This window comes from Lepidochelys kempii, chromosome 5 (assembly GCF_965140285.1).
Source record: "Lepidochelys kempii isolate rLepKem1 chromosome 5, rLepKem1.hap1, whole genome shotgun sequence".
NCBI classification, from domain to species: domain Eukaryota; kingdom Metazoa; phylum Chordata; order Testudines; family Cheloniidae; genus Lepidochelys; species Lepidochelys kempii.
In genome coordinates, this window is record NC_136384.1 from 61,092,552 (window position 1) to 61,110,514 (window position 17,963).

General features: G+C 43.2%; 1 protein-coding gene across 18 annotated transcripts in view; it reads right to left on the reverse strand.

Moving 5' to 3' along the window:
* Positions 1–17,963, reverse strand: part of MCTP1 (multiple C2 and transmembrane domain containing 1) — a 477,029-nt gene that overhangs the window by 182,959 nt on the left and 276,107 nt on the right. For all 18 annotated transcript variants that reach the window (XR_012158969.1, XM_073344510.1, XM_073344512.1 and 15 more), the window contains 2 exons: positions 17,598–17,768; positions 2,820–2,950 (listed from right to left, as the gene is read on the reverse strand). Coding sequence is in view for 17 of the 18 variants with exons in the window: in XM_073344510.1 (XP_073200611.1) it covers positions 2,820–2,950; positions 17,598–17,768 (302 nt within the window). In the remaining variant the exon portion in view is untranslated. The remainder of the gene's footprint in view (positions 1–2,819; positions 2,951–17,597; positions 17,769–17,963) is intronic.

Genomic DNA, 17,963 nt, shown 5'->3' on the forward strand with positions numbered 1-17,963 from the left:
TTACCTCTAGGAGAGAATTGCTAGTGCTTGAAAAATATTCAAGGTGGGAAGAGGTCCTTATTTATTTTATTTAAGATAAAAGGAAAGATGCCTGATCGCTCAGCTAATCAGGAAGAATACTTTTCAATTTCCCATCTAGATCCTAAGCATATCACTTCTTCTGATACTGGAAGCACAAGATCTCATGTCACTCTTATTAATTATTATTATTATTATTATTATTATTTGTATTACCATAGTGCCTAGGAGCCCCAGTCATGGACCAAAGATGGAGCTTTGTGGAACCCCACAGAAAATTGGAGAGGGGACAAAGAGGACCCTCCAGAGAACACACTAAAAAGTGATTAGAGAGGTAAGAGGAGAATCAGGAGAGGATGGAGTCATGGAAGCCAAGGGAAGACAAAAATTCAGGAGTAACAGAATGGTCTAAGACTTTAAAGCCAGAAGGGACAATTATGCTCGTCTAGGCTGATCTCCTGCACATTGCAATCCACAGAACCTCACCCACCCACTCCTGTAATAGACCCATAACCTCTGGCTGAGTTAGTGAAGTCCTCAAATCATAGCTGAAAGACTTCAGGTTACGAAGAATCCACCATTTACACTAGGTTAAACCTGCAAGTGACCTATGCAGAGGTCGAAAACTGCAGCGGAAGGCAAAAACTCGCAGGGTCTCTGCCAATCTGACCAGGGGAAAAAATTTTTCCTGACCCCAAATACTGCAGTCAATTAGACCCTGAGCATGTGGGCAAGACCTACCAACCAAATACCTGGAAAATAATTCTCTGTAGGAACTCAGAGACCTCCCCATCTAGTGGATATTTGCTACTAGCAGTCACAGATTGGCTACATGCAATTGTTGGCAGTCTCATCATATCATACCATACCTCCATAAACGTATCAAGCTCAGTCTTGAAGCCAGTTAGGTTGCCCCCCACCCCTATTCTCCTTGGTCAACTTGTTAAAGGTGGCTGATAGGTCAAGAAGGATGAGGATAGATTATTGGTTCTGAGATATGCCTAGAAAGAGGTCTGTCTGTCTATTTCAGTATTTACATAATGTGAATCACTTTCATATCTTGAGGCAGACCACCAAAACCATTCAAATTATTCCCCATTTTAAAATAGCAATGGTTACAAGCAGTCTTTTTAGAGAAAGGTATTCTCTTGGTATTATCCATCAGGTGTCTTCATGAAACAAACAGAAATCACTATTTTCATGATGCCCACAAGTTGCTTTTTTTTTTTTTTAAGACAAAAAACTTTTAGATGTGTGCATAATTATCTACACAACCTCATGTTCCTGTGGTTACAGACCTCTCTTCCTGCTGTGTAACTATTTTATTTTTACACTTTTATGCTTTACTTTATTTAGACTGCAAACTCTATGCAGCAGGGATTAGATCTTCATCTGTAAAATACTTTTGTGGTAATAATATTACTTGTTAATAATAATAATAAAAAAATCAAAAGCTGCCTTGAATACAAAGAGTCTTGCAAAGTCAATTGTTGGAATTTTAAATCTCGTCTTTTGAGAAAAAACTCTGTAGTAGATGAACACAGAATAGAAGCTATTTTCCGAGGCATAACAGGTACTTGCATGGGACTGACCCATTCAGCTACTCTGCCAAACTAAAGTTATTATTATATCCACTCACTGCAGATACGACAAGCACAAAACGTATAAATATATTAATCCCAGATAATAGGTTATCACTGTATGAAATACAATTCCAATGAATATGTGTTTTTTTAAAAAAGCTGATGGACATTAAGGCCCTTATACACCAAAAAATTTAAATCTTTTCTGATTCTTTACATTCTATAAAAGGATGTCTCCAAGAGAAAGTAAAATGTAATATTATGACCAGTCTGCCCCATCATCTAGTATGGTAAACAAAGGCGCTACTCCAAACACAAGCATAGAGAGGAAAAGATTAACACATTGACATAGAAAATATATAGCTCAGTTCATAGGAATTCCATTCATGAATATGTACTTTCAACAATGACTAATTCTACTGATTACAAAGCATCAATGTACTAGTCATAGCATCTACAAGTTTTTAATATTCTACTCTAACAGACAACTACCCAGAAGAGATAGGATTAATACAATTTATCAGAATGTGCTGTAACTTCATGTGATGTAACTGAACATTTGAACTTCCCAATAAGGCTAAATTTTCACAGTAGCTACACACATTTAATAGTTTTGAGACTTTTTTCCTATTACGAGCTGATACAAATGGGCTGTATTTATCATGACCTACCATAGTAAAACAGTTTGAGCTTGGTGATTCAGATTTATATAATTTCCTGAACTCTGAGAAAGATCCCAAAGATTGAGTCCCTTGAGAATTAATTACATCCATGATCATATTTTATTGCAAAAAAGGTTATGTGCAGTGCTTTAAGAAGATTCTCATTTCACCCAGCTGTAGATTAAAAATGAGGATTTGTTTTAGTCTTACAAGCATTTTGTAATTCATGATATTTCTTTCACCTCTAACCCCAACCCTGAAATCGCTGCCGCATGGAACCTCCTGCAACTTGATTATACTTAATACCATATGTCCACATTTGAAAATCTATGTCTATGAATAGGTAAAATCTGCCACCTACTGGTCAAGCAAATAATTATTTTGTCAGCATTACATGAGGATGGTCATAAAGGCAGGAAAATGTACTTATACTTTGTAAAAGCTCAGTATTTTCTTTACAAGGACAAATGGTTATAAGAAATAGTTTTAACAACAAGACTCATTGTAATCATCTGCTCACAGCTCCAGAGTACTAGTAGATTGTAATTACACACACCTGCCAATAAAATCATCTCTTTTGCCAGCATCTTTGTCCCACACAGTAATATCAATAATTCCACCTCGCTCTTCATAGAGATGAAAGTCAAATTGCTCCCTCCACTGAGGATTTAAATTTTTTGGCACAATCTGAAAGGAGAGTAAAGAAAGTCATTATTGCATTGTGCAGCCATGTTCTTCCTGAATAGTGAAATTAATTTTTAGATGCTGCCCAGAAAGTCTTATTCACACAATTAATGGCTTTAGTGATGATTTTTTTAACGGAAAAAAAATAAGGCTACTGAACAACCCCATTCCCCTGTTGGACACAGTACCAACCTCCAGAATCTCACAGTTCATCACCACTGAAAGTCTGTAAAACAATGAATTTGCCCTGGGAACTGAACCATTTTTCTCTAGAGTAATGATTCCTCATCTTGAGTGACAGGAAAGTGACAAAGTTGTCTTTCTAAAACAAAACCAAAAAAAAAATTTAAAAGAAGGCCACCTGAAAATGACAAATAGACTGAAATTGAAAGCACTTAACCAGCAACTTCAGTTAACCAGCTTTGCATGATTTCCTCCTCTTCTTCTTGCCATTATAATGTTTGAGGTTGTAGGGGTGGGGATAATGAATTTGCCAAGCTAATTTTTTGTTTATTCTTAATTACAGAACCAGATGCAAATACTTATTTAAATATGAAGTCTTCCTTTATTGTTGAATTCAGGTTGAAGTAGACAGCTTCAATAGTAGACAGCAACACTAGTTCAGGGGTTCTCAAACTGGGGGTCAGGACCCTTCAGGGGTCGCGAGCTGTCAGCCTCCATCCCAAACCCTGCTTTGCCGCCAGCATTTATAATGGTGTTTAAAATATATTTTAAAGTGTTTTTAATTTATAAGGGGGATCGCACTCAGAGACTCGCTACGTGAAAGAGGTCACCAGTACAAAAGTTTGAGAACCACAGCTCTAGTTATCTTTGAGAAGAAGAGGTTATTCACCTTGTGCAGTAACTGCAGTTCTTCAAGATGTGTCCCCCTAGGGGTGTTCAACTTCAAGTATGCATGTGCCCCATGAACCTTTGATCAGAGATTTTAATTAGCCGTGCTTGTTCGGCCCACACGTGCTCCAGACATCCTTATGCCTCGCACTCAGGATACATAGAGTGGCACAGGCAAACTACCCTCAGTTCCTTCTCTGCCATGAATTTCCTTGAGACAACTCTGAAGCATAGGAAAGGAGGGCAGGTAGTGGAGCATCCATAGGGACACAGATCTTGAAAAATCCAGTTACTGCACAAGATTGAGTAAACTCTCCTTCTTCAAGTCATGTTCCTATGAGTGCTCCACTTCAGATGGCTCCCAAGCAGTATCACTGGAAGATGGAGGGAGCTTCAGAGTTGAGTCCAACACTGAAGATAGCACTGAATTAGCAAGCACAGCATATGATCTGGCATCGTGAACCATGGCATAGTGTTTGGAGAAAGTATATATTGAAGACCAGACGGCCTCTCTCAAGAGTGCCATGGAAGCAGACTGGAATCTTGTACAATGGGCTAACACCCTACAGAGAAGTTGAATGTTGGCAGCCTTGTAACAAGAGATAATACATCCAGAAATCCACTTAGAGAGTCTCTGAGTGGAGACTGTGGAGACTCTGGATTTGTCTGTAAATTAAACAAAACATGGAGACTTTCGAAAAGACTTGGTTCTGTCCAGATAGATGGCTAATGCCCTTCTGACATCCAAAGTATGGAGGACAACTTCCTCTGTGGTCTGGTGTGGTTTTGGAAAAAAGACTGGAATATAAACAACCTGGTTGATGTGGAATTCAGAAGATACCTTTGGTAGAAACTTTGGATGCGGTTGTAACAAAATTTTCTCCCTGAAGAATACTGAAAAAGAGATGCAAAAAGAAAAGGAGTACTTGTGGCACCTTAGAGACTAACCAATTTATTTGAGCATGAGCTTTCGTGAGCTACAGCTCACTTCATCGGATCCGATGAAGTGAGCTGTAGCTCACGAAAGCTCATGCTCAAATAAATTGGTTAGTCTCTAAGGTGCCACAAGTACTCCTTTTCTTTTTGCGAATACAGACTAACACGGCTGTTACTCTGAAACCTGAAAAAGAGATGGTCTTCCATTAAACCACCCATTTCCCCAACTCTTCGGGCAGGGCTGATGGCCATGAAAAAAGCCACTTTCATGGACAGGTGAAGAAGGAAACAGGTTGTCATAGGCTCAAAGGGGGTTTTCATGAGATAATTAAGGACCAAATTTAAATCCTATATAGCAGTGTACTCTCTAATCTGTGGGGAAAGGTCCATCAACTCCTTGATGAATCTTGCTGTTGTGGGGTGAGCAAACACAGAGAATCCCTCAACAAAAGGAACGAAAAGCAGCTGCAGCTGTTAAGTGAATCTTGATGGAAATCATGTAGGGACTTGACTTTATCAGTTCCAACAGATAGTCAAGAACAGTGTAGAATGAAGGAGGAACAGGTGAAAAGTGTCATCGGGTACACAAGTGGTGAAATCTTTTCCATTTCTGAAGGTACGGGTTTCACGTAGATATCTTCCTGCTGTTTAACAGTACCTGTTGTACTTCTGCAGAACAGAAAGTCTCAGACCCTGAAAACCATTAAGTAAACAAGCTCTAAAATGAAGTATTCCCAGGTTCTGATGAAGAGGTGACAGAAGTCCTAAGAAAACAGGTGAGAAATGGATGGCAGTTTTGATGCCAGATGAGACGATTCATATAAGGGTACCAGAATGGTCTCATACAAGGTAGAACAACTAAAATGGTCCCAGCTTTGTTGTTTGATCTCATTCAACACAGTCAAGACAAATGGTGTTATAGGATATACACATATAAGGCTCTTCATCCAAGCAATAAGGAAGGCATCCCCCAGGGACTGAGGATCCAGTCCTCCCGTAGAACAAAATTTTATGCACTTCCTGTTGGTGGTGTTGGAAAGAGGTCTACTTCTGGGAACCACCAGGTCATAAAAATGTGTCTGAAAACCCACAAGTCCAGTTCCCACTCATAACCTTGAGAGAAGTGCCTGTTGAGATTGTTGGCCATGATCCTTTTTACTCCTAGGAGGCTGAGATGAAGATATGATTGGCTATTCACCAGTTCCATAGCTTTCTTGATTTGGCACAAAGACATGGGGATCTTGCCCCACTCCTTGAGTAATGATGTAGAACACTCAGGCCATGTTATATGTCACAATCTTGATGGATGTGCCCCTGATTAATGGAAGGAAGTGGATACAGGTGTTTCTGAGAGCTCTAAGATCGAGGAGAAGAGACGCCTGGGGTGTCAGCAGTTGGGTGCAATTTCTTGCCAGGAGGATCATTTGAGTCTTGTTAAAGTCATAAACCTGTCCATAGGAAGGTAAGATCTGGCTGTTGTAGCAACCAGAGAAGCCCCTCTGAAGTGTATTTATTGTACTGAGGTCAAAGGGGACTTTTCAATATTGAGTTGAAATCCTAGTCTGAAGTACGGGGACATTATTGTCTGTACTGCAAAGAAAACCAGCCCTTGAGCAGCCAATCATTGGGGTAAGGGAAACAGATGATTGCCAGTTGACATTAATGAGTAGTCTTTGGGAATACCCTTGGGGCAGAGGAGAGGCCAAAGGGAAGCACTTGATATTAGAAGTGATCTTGTCCGACTGTAAAAGAGAAATCTCTTGTGAGAGGCATGAATAGCAACATGAAAATATGCTGAAGGTCGAGGGTTGCAAACCAATCCCTGGAATCTAATGATGGAATTGTAGCTGCAAGACACACCATCCTGAAATTCTGTGATTTCACAAAGGCAGACAGGATCCTAAGATCTAATATTAGTCTCCATTTCCCATACTTTTTTTGGAACCAAAAATAACTTGGAATAGAAGCCCTTCCCCTTGTGCTGGATTGGAACTGGTTCTATGGCTACTACGAGTAGGAGAGAGATGACTTCCTGTCTCAACAACAGTTTGTGAGATAGGCCCCTGAAAAGGGTTGGAGATAAGATGGTTGGAGTAACCCATTGTTATAACCTCCAAAACCCATTTGTTGGAAATAATCTGTTCCCAGGCAGGTTGGAAATGGGAAAACTGATGGCTAAAGGAGTGTTTATTCTCAAAATACCCAGCCCCTCAACCAGACCATCATCATGGCTGAGGACGACAGTTGGGTAGTGGTAACAGTTCTGTTAGGGTGTCTCTTTTTTGATATCTTGATCTCTTTCTTGGTGGCTCTACAGATCCATGATACTTTGAAAACTAGATCATTTGGGATCTCTGTGTGGTTTGAAATCTACTATATTTTCTTTTTTTTGCAGGCAAATATATTTAGAGAAACATGAGTGTGCTCTGAGTCTTTTAAGGTATGTTAGGATTTATTTGTGGACTCTGAAAAGAGCACGAGTCCATCAAAAGGCAGGCCCTTCCACAGTCTTGGACCTCCTTCGGAAAACCAGATAATTGTAATCAGGATGCTCAATACATAATGACAGTGGTGGAGATGGGAAGAGCCATAGTTGACTGCATCTAAGAAGGCTTGCGATGACGTCTTTGCTAAGAACTGACCTTCTGCTATGATGGCTCTGAATTCAGGTGTTCTCAGGTGTTCCTCTCAGGGAGATGTTCAATAAAGCTGTTGAATTTACCATAAATGATGTGGTGATATTTTGCCATCATAGCTTGGTAATTTGTGATCCTGAATTAGAGAGTCACTGCAGAGTAGTTGTTGTGACCAAATAGATTAAGTCATTTTTGGTCTTTGTTGTAAGGCTCATTTTTTGCATGGCCCTGTCTGCCACATTCATTGATTAAAGAATTTGTTGGTAGGTGCGAGAATAAAAACCTCAGAATTTTTGGCTGGCATGGAATATTTTTGTCTGCCCATTTATAGACAGGCCATGCCATGACAGGGGTCTGTCAGATGGTTTTAGCAGATTCCATAAGAGCCTTATTGACTGGTAATGCAATTTGGCCAGAGACTGTCGAATGTACAATGTCCAAAAGTTTATGTTCTGACTCTTGGATCTCCTCTAAGGAAACTGAAGTGAGTCAGCAACATGTTTAATCACCAAAGGAGGTGATCGAGGCATTACAGCTTCTTCTGGTGATGACAAAGATATTTGTATTGGGGTGGGGGTGTCCCCTTTTTGTCACCTCTAGCCTCTTCCTCCTTGAAAGTTTCCTCTTGAGGATGAGGAGGAAGATATGGTCCAGGAGAATCTATTTTTATATGTTCCCCATGGGAGTAGCTAGGAGCTTTCAAAAACTGCTGGAGATAGAGAGCCCAGAGGTCCCAATATGGCTACTGAGGGGGACCATAAGGTAGAGGAGAGGACATCCAGTGTTTGTCATAGTAATGAAAAGGGCCATAAGGTTATTTCTGCTTATACACTTTCCTCTCATGGTGGGTGGCCCAAGAAATGTCCTCTCCATGGTATATTGGAGACACCTAGACAGAGATCTGGGCATAAGAGAAATCATTCATAATATAGTCCAACAGTGAGGTAGAACTAAAGATAAAACCATGTCTGCCATGTGCAGCAGGTATTGGAGAAGTCAGAGTCACCAGGAAAAGATAAGATCTCCATGACCCAGAAGATCTTGATACTGACAAGCTAAGTTTCCTCTAACCTGTGCAGCTGCATAGCTGCCTATTAAGCTCCATGCAGGGGCTCAGGGCTGTGGCTGAGAGAGGCGCCTCTCCCTGCTGGCCCCAACACAGACCTGCCACAGCAGAGAGAGGCTCCTCTCCCTGCTGGCCCCGACACAGACCTGCCCTGGACTTGTGTGACCTGGGGAGAGGCGCCCCTCTCCTGGCCCCAACCCAGCCCTGACACAGACCTGCCACTGCTCGGAGAGAGATGTCTCTCTCCCCGGCTCCTGAGCCTAGGTGCTGCTGCGGGGAGAGAGAGCTGGGGGGAGTCCTCTCTCCCTGCCATAGCCTCCGGGCAGCCTGCACCCCAAACTTCTCATCCCCGGCCCCACCCCAGAGCCCACATCACCAACCGGAGCCCTCACCCCTCCTGCACTTCAACCCTCTACCCCAGCCCTGAGCCCCCCTCCCACACTCCAAACCCCTCAGCCCCACCCGAACTACATGAATTTTGTTATGTGCACCAATACGGAGGTGATGTTTTACACATCACCTCCGTATTGGTGCACATAACAGAATTCATTCCTCACATGCATGGGAAAAATTAGAGGGAACACTGCTAACAAGTGCTTGGTACCCATTAGCAATGGGGACTCCAGTTCTTCAGAAACAAAAAGACCATTGGAGAATCTGAATTCTTGCGGTGCTGAATGTATCTGAGCTGAGATTAAGTGAGGCTCCACAACATCCAGGGTCAATACTAATGTTGTTGATTGCTTTGCCATTGTCTGTCTCAATCTGAGGGTGCTGATTGTTTTGGAGGTGCACGTCTAACAGACAGTGCCAATACCAAATATTCTGATGTTGTCTGGTGCATTGGTGTAGCAGACTGGGATCTCAGTTTGGGTATGAAGGTGGATGTTATCAGCCTTCTAGAGTCAGAATGCTTGGGGTCTGCAGATGGTACTGGTTTCTAAGAAGCAGATTTCTTGGGCTTTCTGCTCAGATCACGTTTCACTGGTACTGAAGCATGCTTGGTACCATGGTTGTCAGAGGAACTCAAAGCCTTGATGAGCTCCTGGTACCAGAACTACTAGGAGCCTCAATAGTACCTATTCCAGGACCTTAGGTCTTCTGGTGTGACTGAGATTTCTTCAAAGAAGGATCTCTGGTGGGAGACTCAGAACTTCTCTTTCTTGGAGCCTTGTCAGAACCTTCACCCTTATACTGTGAAGGTCTCTGTCACCTTGACACAGAGGTTGATGGGGTACTAAGTGCACTTGAAGGCTGATGTACAAGAGGGTGCTCCAAACCCAGGTCCGAAGCTGGTATCAGGGCTTCCTCTTTCATAAGATGCCAAAATTCAGTATCTCTGTTTTAATTTCCAGATCTGCTATTAATAGTAGTACAGATCTTACACTTGGATAGTACATAGGTGTCCCCTAAACAGTACAGGCATAGCAAACCACCTTTGCTAACTGGGGTGGACCCCCTGCCGGAAAGGTAGTGCTTGAAGCCTGGGGACCTTGGTATAACAAGTGATAACGACCCCTGATAGCTGCCCTTCAAAGTCCTGGTCTACACTATGAGTTTAGGTCAAAGTTAGCAGCGTTAGATCGATTTAACCCTGCACCCATCCACACAACAAAGCCATTTTTGTTGACTTAATGGGCTCTTAAAATCGATTTCTGTACTCCTCCCCAACGAGGGGATTAGCGCTGAAATCGACATCACCGGGTCGAATTTGGGTTAGTGTGGATGCAATTCGACAGTATTGGCCTCCGGGAGCTATCCCACAGTGCTCCATTGTGACTGCTCTGGACAGCACTCTCAACTCGGATGTAATGGCCAGGTAGACAGGAAAAGCCCCGACAACTTTTGAATTTGATTTTCCTGTTTGGCCAGTGTGGTGAGCTCATCAGCAGAGGTAACCATGGAGTCCCAGAATCATAAAAGAGCTCCAGCATGGACCAAACGGGAGGTACTGGATCTGATCACTGTATGGGGAGACAAATCTGTGCTATCAGAACTCCATTCCAAAAGACGAAATGCCAAAATATTTGAAAAAGTCTCCAAGGGCATGAAGGACAGAGGCTATCACAGGGACCCGCAGCAGTGCTGCACGAAACTTAAGGAGCTTAGGCAAGCCTACCAAAAAACCCAAGAGGCAAACACCCACTCAGGGTCAGAGCCCCAGACATGCAGCTTCTATGATGAGCTGCATGCAATTCTAGGGGGTGCCCCTACCACTGCTCCACCCCTGTACGTGGACTCCTGCAAGATGGGGAGTCTCACGCAACAGGGATGAGGATTTTGGGGATGAGGAAGATGATGAGGAGGGGGAGGGTGAAGATAGCACACACCAGGCAAGTAGATAAACCGTTCTCCCCAACAGTCAGGAACCAATACCCTCCCAACCTGGGCTCCCAGACCTTGAAGGCGGAGAAGGCAGCTCTGGTCAGTGTACCTTTGTAAATACAATACACTGTTTAAAAGCAAGCATCTTTAATGATTAATTTGCCCTGAAGACTTGGCATGCATTCGTGGCCAGTACAGCTACTGGAAAAGTCTGTTAACGTGTCTGGGGATGGAGCGGAAATCCTCCAGGGACATCTCAATGAAGCTGTCCTGGAGGTACTCCCAAAGCCTTTACAAAAGTTTTCTGGGGAGGGCAGCCTTACTGCGTCCTCCATGGTAGGACGCTTTACCACGGCAGGCCAGTAGCACATAGTCTGGAATCACTGCATAACAAAGCATGGCAGCCCGTGGTCCTGGTGTTTGCTGGCATTCAAGCAACATCCGTTCTTTATCTCTGTGTTATCCTCAGGAGAGTGATATCATTCATGGTCACCTGGTTGAAATAGGGGAATTTTATTAAGGGGACATTCAGAGGTGCCCGTTCCTGCTGGGCTGTTTGTCTGTGGCTGAAAAGAAATCACCCCGGCTGTTATCCATGCAGTGTGGGGAGGGGTGAAGCGATTATCCCAGAGAATTGGGTGTGGGGGCGGTTTAATTGGGTTTGCGCTGCACGTTAACCCAAAAACATCAGCCCCTCCTTTTAAATGGCCAATGTGTCTTTTTCAGTTTTAATCTTCCTTTTTTAGCTCCCGCAGCTGCAAATGTTTCAACACTGCGACTAGCATCTCCGTTCCAGGGGCAAGTGCAGATAAGAAGGCGAAAAAAACGCACTCGCGATGAAATGTTCCCTGAGCTCATGCAGTCCACCAAAATTGAAAGAGCCCAGCAGAATGCATGGAGACAGACAATCGCAGAGTCCAGGAAAGCACAAAATGAACGCGACGACAGGAGGGACGCGCAAGAGGATAGATGGCTGGAGCAACAGGAGAGGTGGCAGCAGCATGATGAAAGGAGGCAGGATGCAATGCGGAGGCTACTGGAAGATCAAACTGATATGCTCCGGCATATGGTTGAGGTGCAGGAAAGGCACAGACTGCCACTCCAGCCCCTGTGTAACCAACAGCCCTCCTCCCCAAGTTCCATAGCCTCCTCACCCAGATGGCCAAGAATGCTGGGGTGGGGGGGCAGCTCTGGGCACCCAACCACTCCACCCCAGAAGACTGCCCAAGCAACAGAAGGCTGGCCTTTAATAAGTTTTGAAGTGCAGTGTGGCCTTCTCCTTCCCTCCTCCTCTCATCCACCACCCCACCTGGTGCTTCCCTCCTCCCGCACCCCTCCTGGGCTACCTTGGCAGTTATCCTTCTATTTGTGTGACGAATTAATAAGGAATGCATGAATTTGAAACAACAATGACTTTATTGCGTCTGAAAGCAATGATCGAAGAGGGGAGGGAAAGGCGGCTGGCTTACAGGGAAGTAGAGTGAACCAAGGGGGCGGGTTTTCATCAAGGAGAAACAAATAGAACTGTCACACCATAGCATGGTCAGCCATGAAACTGGTTTTCAAAACTTCTCTGATGCGCAGCGCACCCTGCTCTGCTCTTCTAACCGCCCTGGTGTCTGGCTGCACGTAATCAGCGGCCAGACAATTTGCCTCAACTTCCCACCCCACCATAAATGTCTCCCCCTTACTCTCACAGATATTGTGGAGCACACAGCAAGCAGTAATAACAATGGGAATATTGGTTTCGCTGAAGTCTAACCAAGTCAGTAAACTGCGCCAGTGTGCTTCTAAACATCCAAATGCACATTCTACCACCATTCTGCACTTGCTCAGCGTATAGTTGAACAGCTCCTTGACTACTGTCTAGGCTGCCTGTGTATGGCTTCGTGAGCCATGGCATTAAGGGGTAGGCTGGGTCCCCAAGGATAACTATAGGCATTTCAACATCCCCAATGGTTATTTTCTGGTTTGGAAAGTAAGTCCCTTGCTGTAGCTGTTCATACAGACCAGAGTTCCTGAAGATGCGAGTGTCATGTACCTTTCCCTGCCATCCCACGTTGATGTTGGTGAAACGTCCCTTGTGATCCACCAGTGCTTGCAGCACCATTGAAAAGTACCCCTTTCTGTTTATATACTGGCTGCCTTGGTGGTCCGGTCCCAAGATAGGGATATGAGTTCCATCTATTGTCCCACCACAGTTAGGGAATCCCACTGCAGCAAAGCCATCCACTCTGACCTGCACATTTCCCAGAGTCACTACCCTTGATAGCAGCAGCTCAGTGATTGCGTTGGCTACTTGGATCACAGCAGCCCCCACAGTAGATTTGCCCACTCCAAATTGACTCCCGACTCACCGGTAGCTGTCTGGCATTGCAAGCTTCCACAGGGCTATTGCCACTCACTTGTGAACTGTGAGGGCTGCTCTCATCTTGGTATTCTGGTGCTTCAGGACAGGGGAAAGCAAGTCACAAAGTTCCATGAGTTCCAAAGTCCTTACGCACGCAAAAGTTTCGCAGCCACTGGAAGTCATCCCAGACCTGCAACAATATGCGGTCCCACCAGTCTGTGTTTGTTTCCCGGGCCAGAATAGGTGTTCCACAGCATGAGCCACCAGGATGTCCAAATTGCCGGGGCCTGTTCTTTGAGAGAAGTCTGTGTCCATGTCCTCATCACTCTCGTCACTGCGCTGCCATCGCCTCCTCACCTGCTTTTGCAGGTTCTGGTTCTGCATATACTGCATGATAATGTGTGAGGCATTTACAATGCTCATAACAGCCGTGGTGATCTGAGAGGGCTCCATGCTTGCCGTGGTATGGCGTCTGCAGGAGAGAAGGGTTGCAGGGGAAGCGGTGGTTGGATGACCAATTTTGCAGTCCTACTGCACCATCTGCTGTCAGGACACAACAGCTGAGCGGGCTGCACGCTTGCCATGGTATGGTGAGACAAGAGCAGCCGAGCAGAGTTGCAGGAGACCGCCAGGAGAGCAGAGTGGCAGCGGAAGCAGTGGATGACAATGACGACGGTTAACAGTCCTACTGCACTGTCTGCTGAAAGCAGTATGGGGGCCGCATGGAAAAAAGGCGCAAAATAATTGTCTGCCGTTGCTTTCATGGAGGGAGGGTGACTGACAACATGTACCCAAAACCACCCGAAACAATGTTTTTGCCCCATCAGGCATTGGGAGCTTAACCCAGACTTCCAATGGGCGGCGGAGACTGCAGGAACTGTGGGATAGCTACCCACAGTGCAACACTCTGAAAGTCGACGCTAGCCTCGGTACTGTGGAAGCACTCCACCGACTTAATGCGCTTAGTGCATTAGTGTGGGGACACACACAATTGACTGTATAAAATCGCCTTCTAAAAAATCAACTTCTATAAATTCGACCTAATTTCGTAGGGTAGACATACCCAAAAAAAGAGGGGGAAGAAGGTGTGAGATGAAAAAAAACAGACAAATAGAAAGGGTGCTTATGCAACTAATAATGACAACTAACTTACTAGACTAGACTAAACTAAACTATACTAAGTTACAGTAAAGGTGAACTCCAGGAAAAAATTGGGACCAGGTAAAATAAAGTTTCAGTCTCAGGTCATCAGGCAGTTGAGAAGGAACGGAGAGCGGTCTGTCTGTGAAGCTCACACATCCACTCTAGACATCCTCAGTCCAAGGTACGAGGAGGTCTAAAGTGGATGTGTGAACTGAATGGGCTCTGTTACTGAAAATCTCAGATCAAAAGCATATGTTCACTGGGCCCAGAGGAATGCTATTCAAAGAAGAAACATATAATCTATAAACCGAGCCCTCTCTAGAGAAAAAGAAGCAATCCCCTCCATCATAGCTTAATCGTAGTGGTTAACTCCTGTACTGAGCAGGAGTAGATATTGGCCCAATGTCTTCTGTATGGGGCAACTACTAACTTCAACAAAGGCCACAAATTCCACTGGATTTATCACTAGGAGTCTTACAGACCTTTGAAAGAACTAAAAAGTACATTCTTTAATCATTTTTAGTAGAATTAAATATCCAAAAGTTAACATTAAAGTATGGGTGAAAATTTGGTTTCAGTGTTTTGGTTTGTACATATAAAAATGTGTCAGCTTAGAGATGCCAACAATTAAAAATAAGTAATATTCAACAACTCTGTATAAAACAGGTGGCAATTAACTTTGTTAATTCTAGCTTCTATGTGGGAATGGATGGATTGGTGAGTTGTGGGAGATGCAAGAGGATGCAGGAAAGCTGATTTCACCCTACTGATTCTACGATGAACAGACCTTCAGACATCTGAAAAGCTTTATGGTATCCAATAAGGAGTTCATGACAACACAATGCATAGGTATTATAATTTCAAAATTTCTTATAATTTAAAAGTTAATCATAGAGTCAGGGAGTGAAAAGGTCAAAATAAGACAAGAGTCCATCATCCATATAGTAATTATGGTTCAAGCCCAAACACTAGCATAGTAAAAATAAGGAACATTCATTCCAACTATATTTACAGAATGAAGACACTAAGTCAGAAAAAATATGGAAATATGTGAACTGTGGAACAATTGAAGACAATTGGCAGTTTATAAAACTATACAGCATAATCATATTGTCCCTTCCCATCAGTATTGCGTCATTCACTTAGGAACTACAAAAGTGAAGGCTGTTTGTTTCAAGCAAAAAACCCAGGGTATGGAAAAATGGTACTTGAAAAAAGTATCTAGATAAAAAAAAAACAAAAAAACCCAGGAAAAATATTCCCCGTGGGGGTTTTCTAAAGGAAAAAAAAAGTGGTTTTGGCTGCTCTATTAGGTCTTTATGTCATCCTTTGTTTTGCCCAGGCTGGTCAAAGCAAACATTGCATTAAAAGATTACTTTTTAGACATGTAACACAGAAAAGTAATTTGTTTTACTCTTCAAGCTGAAAATATGTTGCACGTTACTTTATCTGAAATGTTTGAAAAGAAATTATTTCATTAGTTTCTTTGGAACCATGTTCAACACAATGTTCTTTCCAAAAAAATATGTGGTGTCTTCTGACCTCTGTTGGTCCAAACAATGACAATGTAGCTATTAAGCTATATCGGATTATATAATTCTAAACTGTCTAGTCCCCCACAGTCTGAGTTTGTGAGAAAAACAGTTTGAAAAGATAAAGAGAAACATTTTTTTGTGGGGCAGGGGGAAGCAACACAGAGCTCATATGGACTATCCTGACAACTAAACAAAATACAGTGCTCATGGCCATGCCTTCCCACTCCCCCATGCCTTGCTCCATTAACCTCATCCAGCCCCTTGCTATGCGGACCAACGCCTTTCACCCCCCCGGGCCGTGCCCCAATACCCCCAGCCAGCCCCTCACTTTGGAGGTCGACTCCCCCATCCCTCCAGCGCCATGCCCCATTGCCACAGTCCAACACGCCCCCCCACCATGCCCCATTGCGCCCGGCTGGCCCATCACTCCAGGGAGGTACTCAGAAAACAGGGGCCTGACGAGCTCAGCTTCCTACACCACCCTCTCCTCCACTGCTGCATGCCAAATCCCTGAGGTAAAATCCACCCTTGGAAACAAGGGCTCGCTCAGCTGAAGGGAGCACACCTAGCTCAGTAGAAGGAGGTGAGTCCAGTACCAGAAACCACCTTTCCAGAAGCAGCAAGCAACCTTCCCTCACCTTCCTCCTGCACAAGTTATTGCTTGCTCCTCTCCCGGCTTCCTCCAAACACTGAATGTAGATTTCTAAGATGTAACTGTCTTCCTCTTTGGACAGGAGGCAGGCAGGCAAGCCCCAAAATCCAAACCAATAGGAGCAGCATCAAGAATTCACCCTTTTCCTGCACAACTCACACCCCTCCCATCTCCAGAATACTGACTTTCTGAGATAAAAAATCTTACCTCTTCAATAAGCCAAGACAGCTCCTCTAAAGGAGGAGTAAGAAGTAGGACTGAGTGGACTTGTAGGAGCTAAAGTTTTACATTGTTTTATTTTTGAGTGCAGTTACGTAAAGATAATAATTCTACATTTGTAAGTTCAACTTTCATGATGAAGAGATTGCACTACAGTATTTGTATGAGGTGAACTGAAATACTACATATTTCTTTTATTTTTTTACAAGGCAAATATTTGTAATAAAAATAATATAAAGTAAGCATTGTATACTTTGTATTGTGTTGTAATTGAAATCAGTATCTTTGAAAAGGTAGAAAACATCCAAAATATTTAAATAAATGGTATTTTATTATTTTATAGTGCTATTAAAACTTCAATTAATAATGATTAATTTTTAATCACTTAACAGCCCTAGTTTTAATCCTTCCTCACAGCAGCCTGGAAATCTGAGCAATTAATTAGGACAATAAAAAAGGAAAGGAAAAATAAATTAAAAAACCCAAAACTGTGCTGTTACTTGCAGTCAGTGTCCTGTAAGGATAGATGTCGTAAGTGGGTGATCAGTTCCTAGGGTACACCCAAACACACAAACCAGATTGGTTTGATCTGCAGGTGCTTAAGTCCTATGCAGATGGAAATCACTTTCACAGGCATCAACAATCCCTGCAATGGGCCATAAGAGAGCCTGGCACTGGCGTAATCCCTAGATGAGAGTTTGGGGAGTAAATGTAAACTCCTGGGCATGTTACCATAATATTGCTGTATTTGGCATATTGAAAAATAAAATAAAAATTACTTCTTTTTCCAATGCTTAATTTTCTTCATCCACATATTTACCTCAATTTTAGTAATAATAAATGACAACTATACAAAGGTTCTAGGTGCTGTAAAACCTAAGCAGTAATACAACAAAATTCCAGAAATTAAGTACGAACACAGTTAAAAGAAGTTACCTTACTCTTGTACTTCTGATGGCCCAGCCGGAACTTCACATAGGGATCACTCAATCCATTTGCATCCATGGCCTTCAGTTCACATCCCTCTATCAAAGTGATACTGACTATTCCTCTCCAGAGCTGAGATTTTCTGTGCATGTCTGACAGGCGTAAACTCTGGGGCTGAAACTTCAGGTTAAAGAAAAAACAGATTCAGTTAAAATATGCAAACATTTCTTTTGTAATTTATTCTTCCAGCATTTATTGAAACATAAGGGAAACAAACTTTTCAAACTATTGGAAGATTTTTGGGGTTTTTTTATAAATCAAATACAGGGCCAAATACACAAGTAAAATAACCTCTCTACCCCTACTCAAGATCCC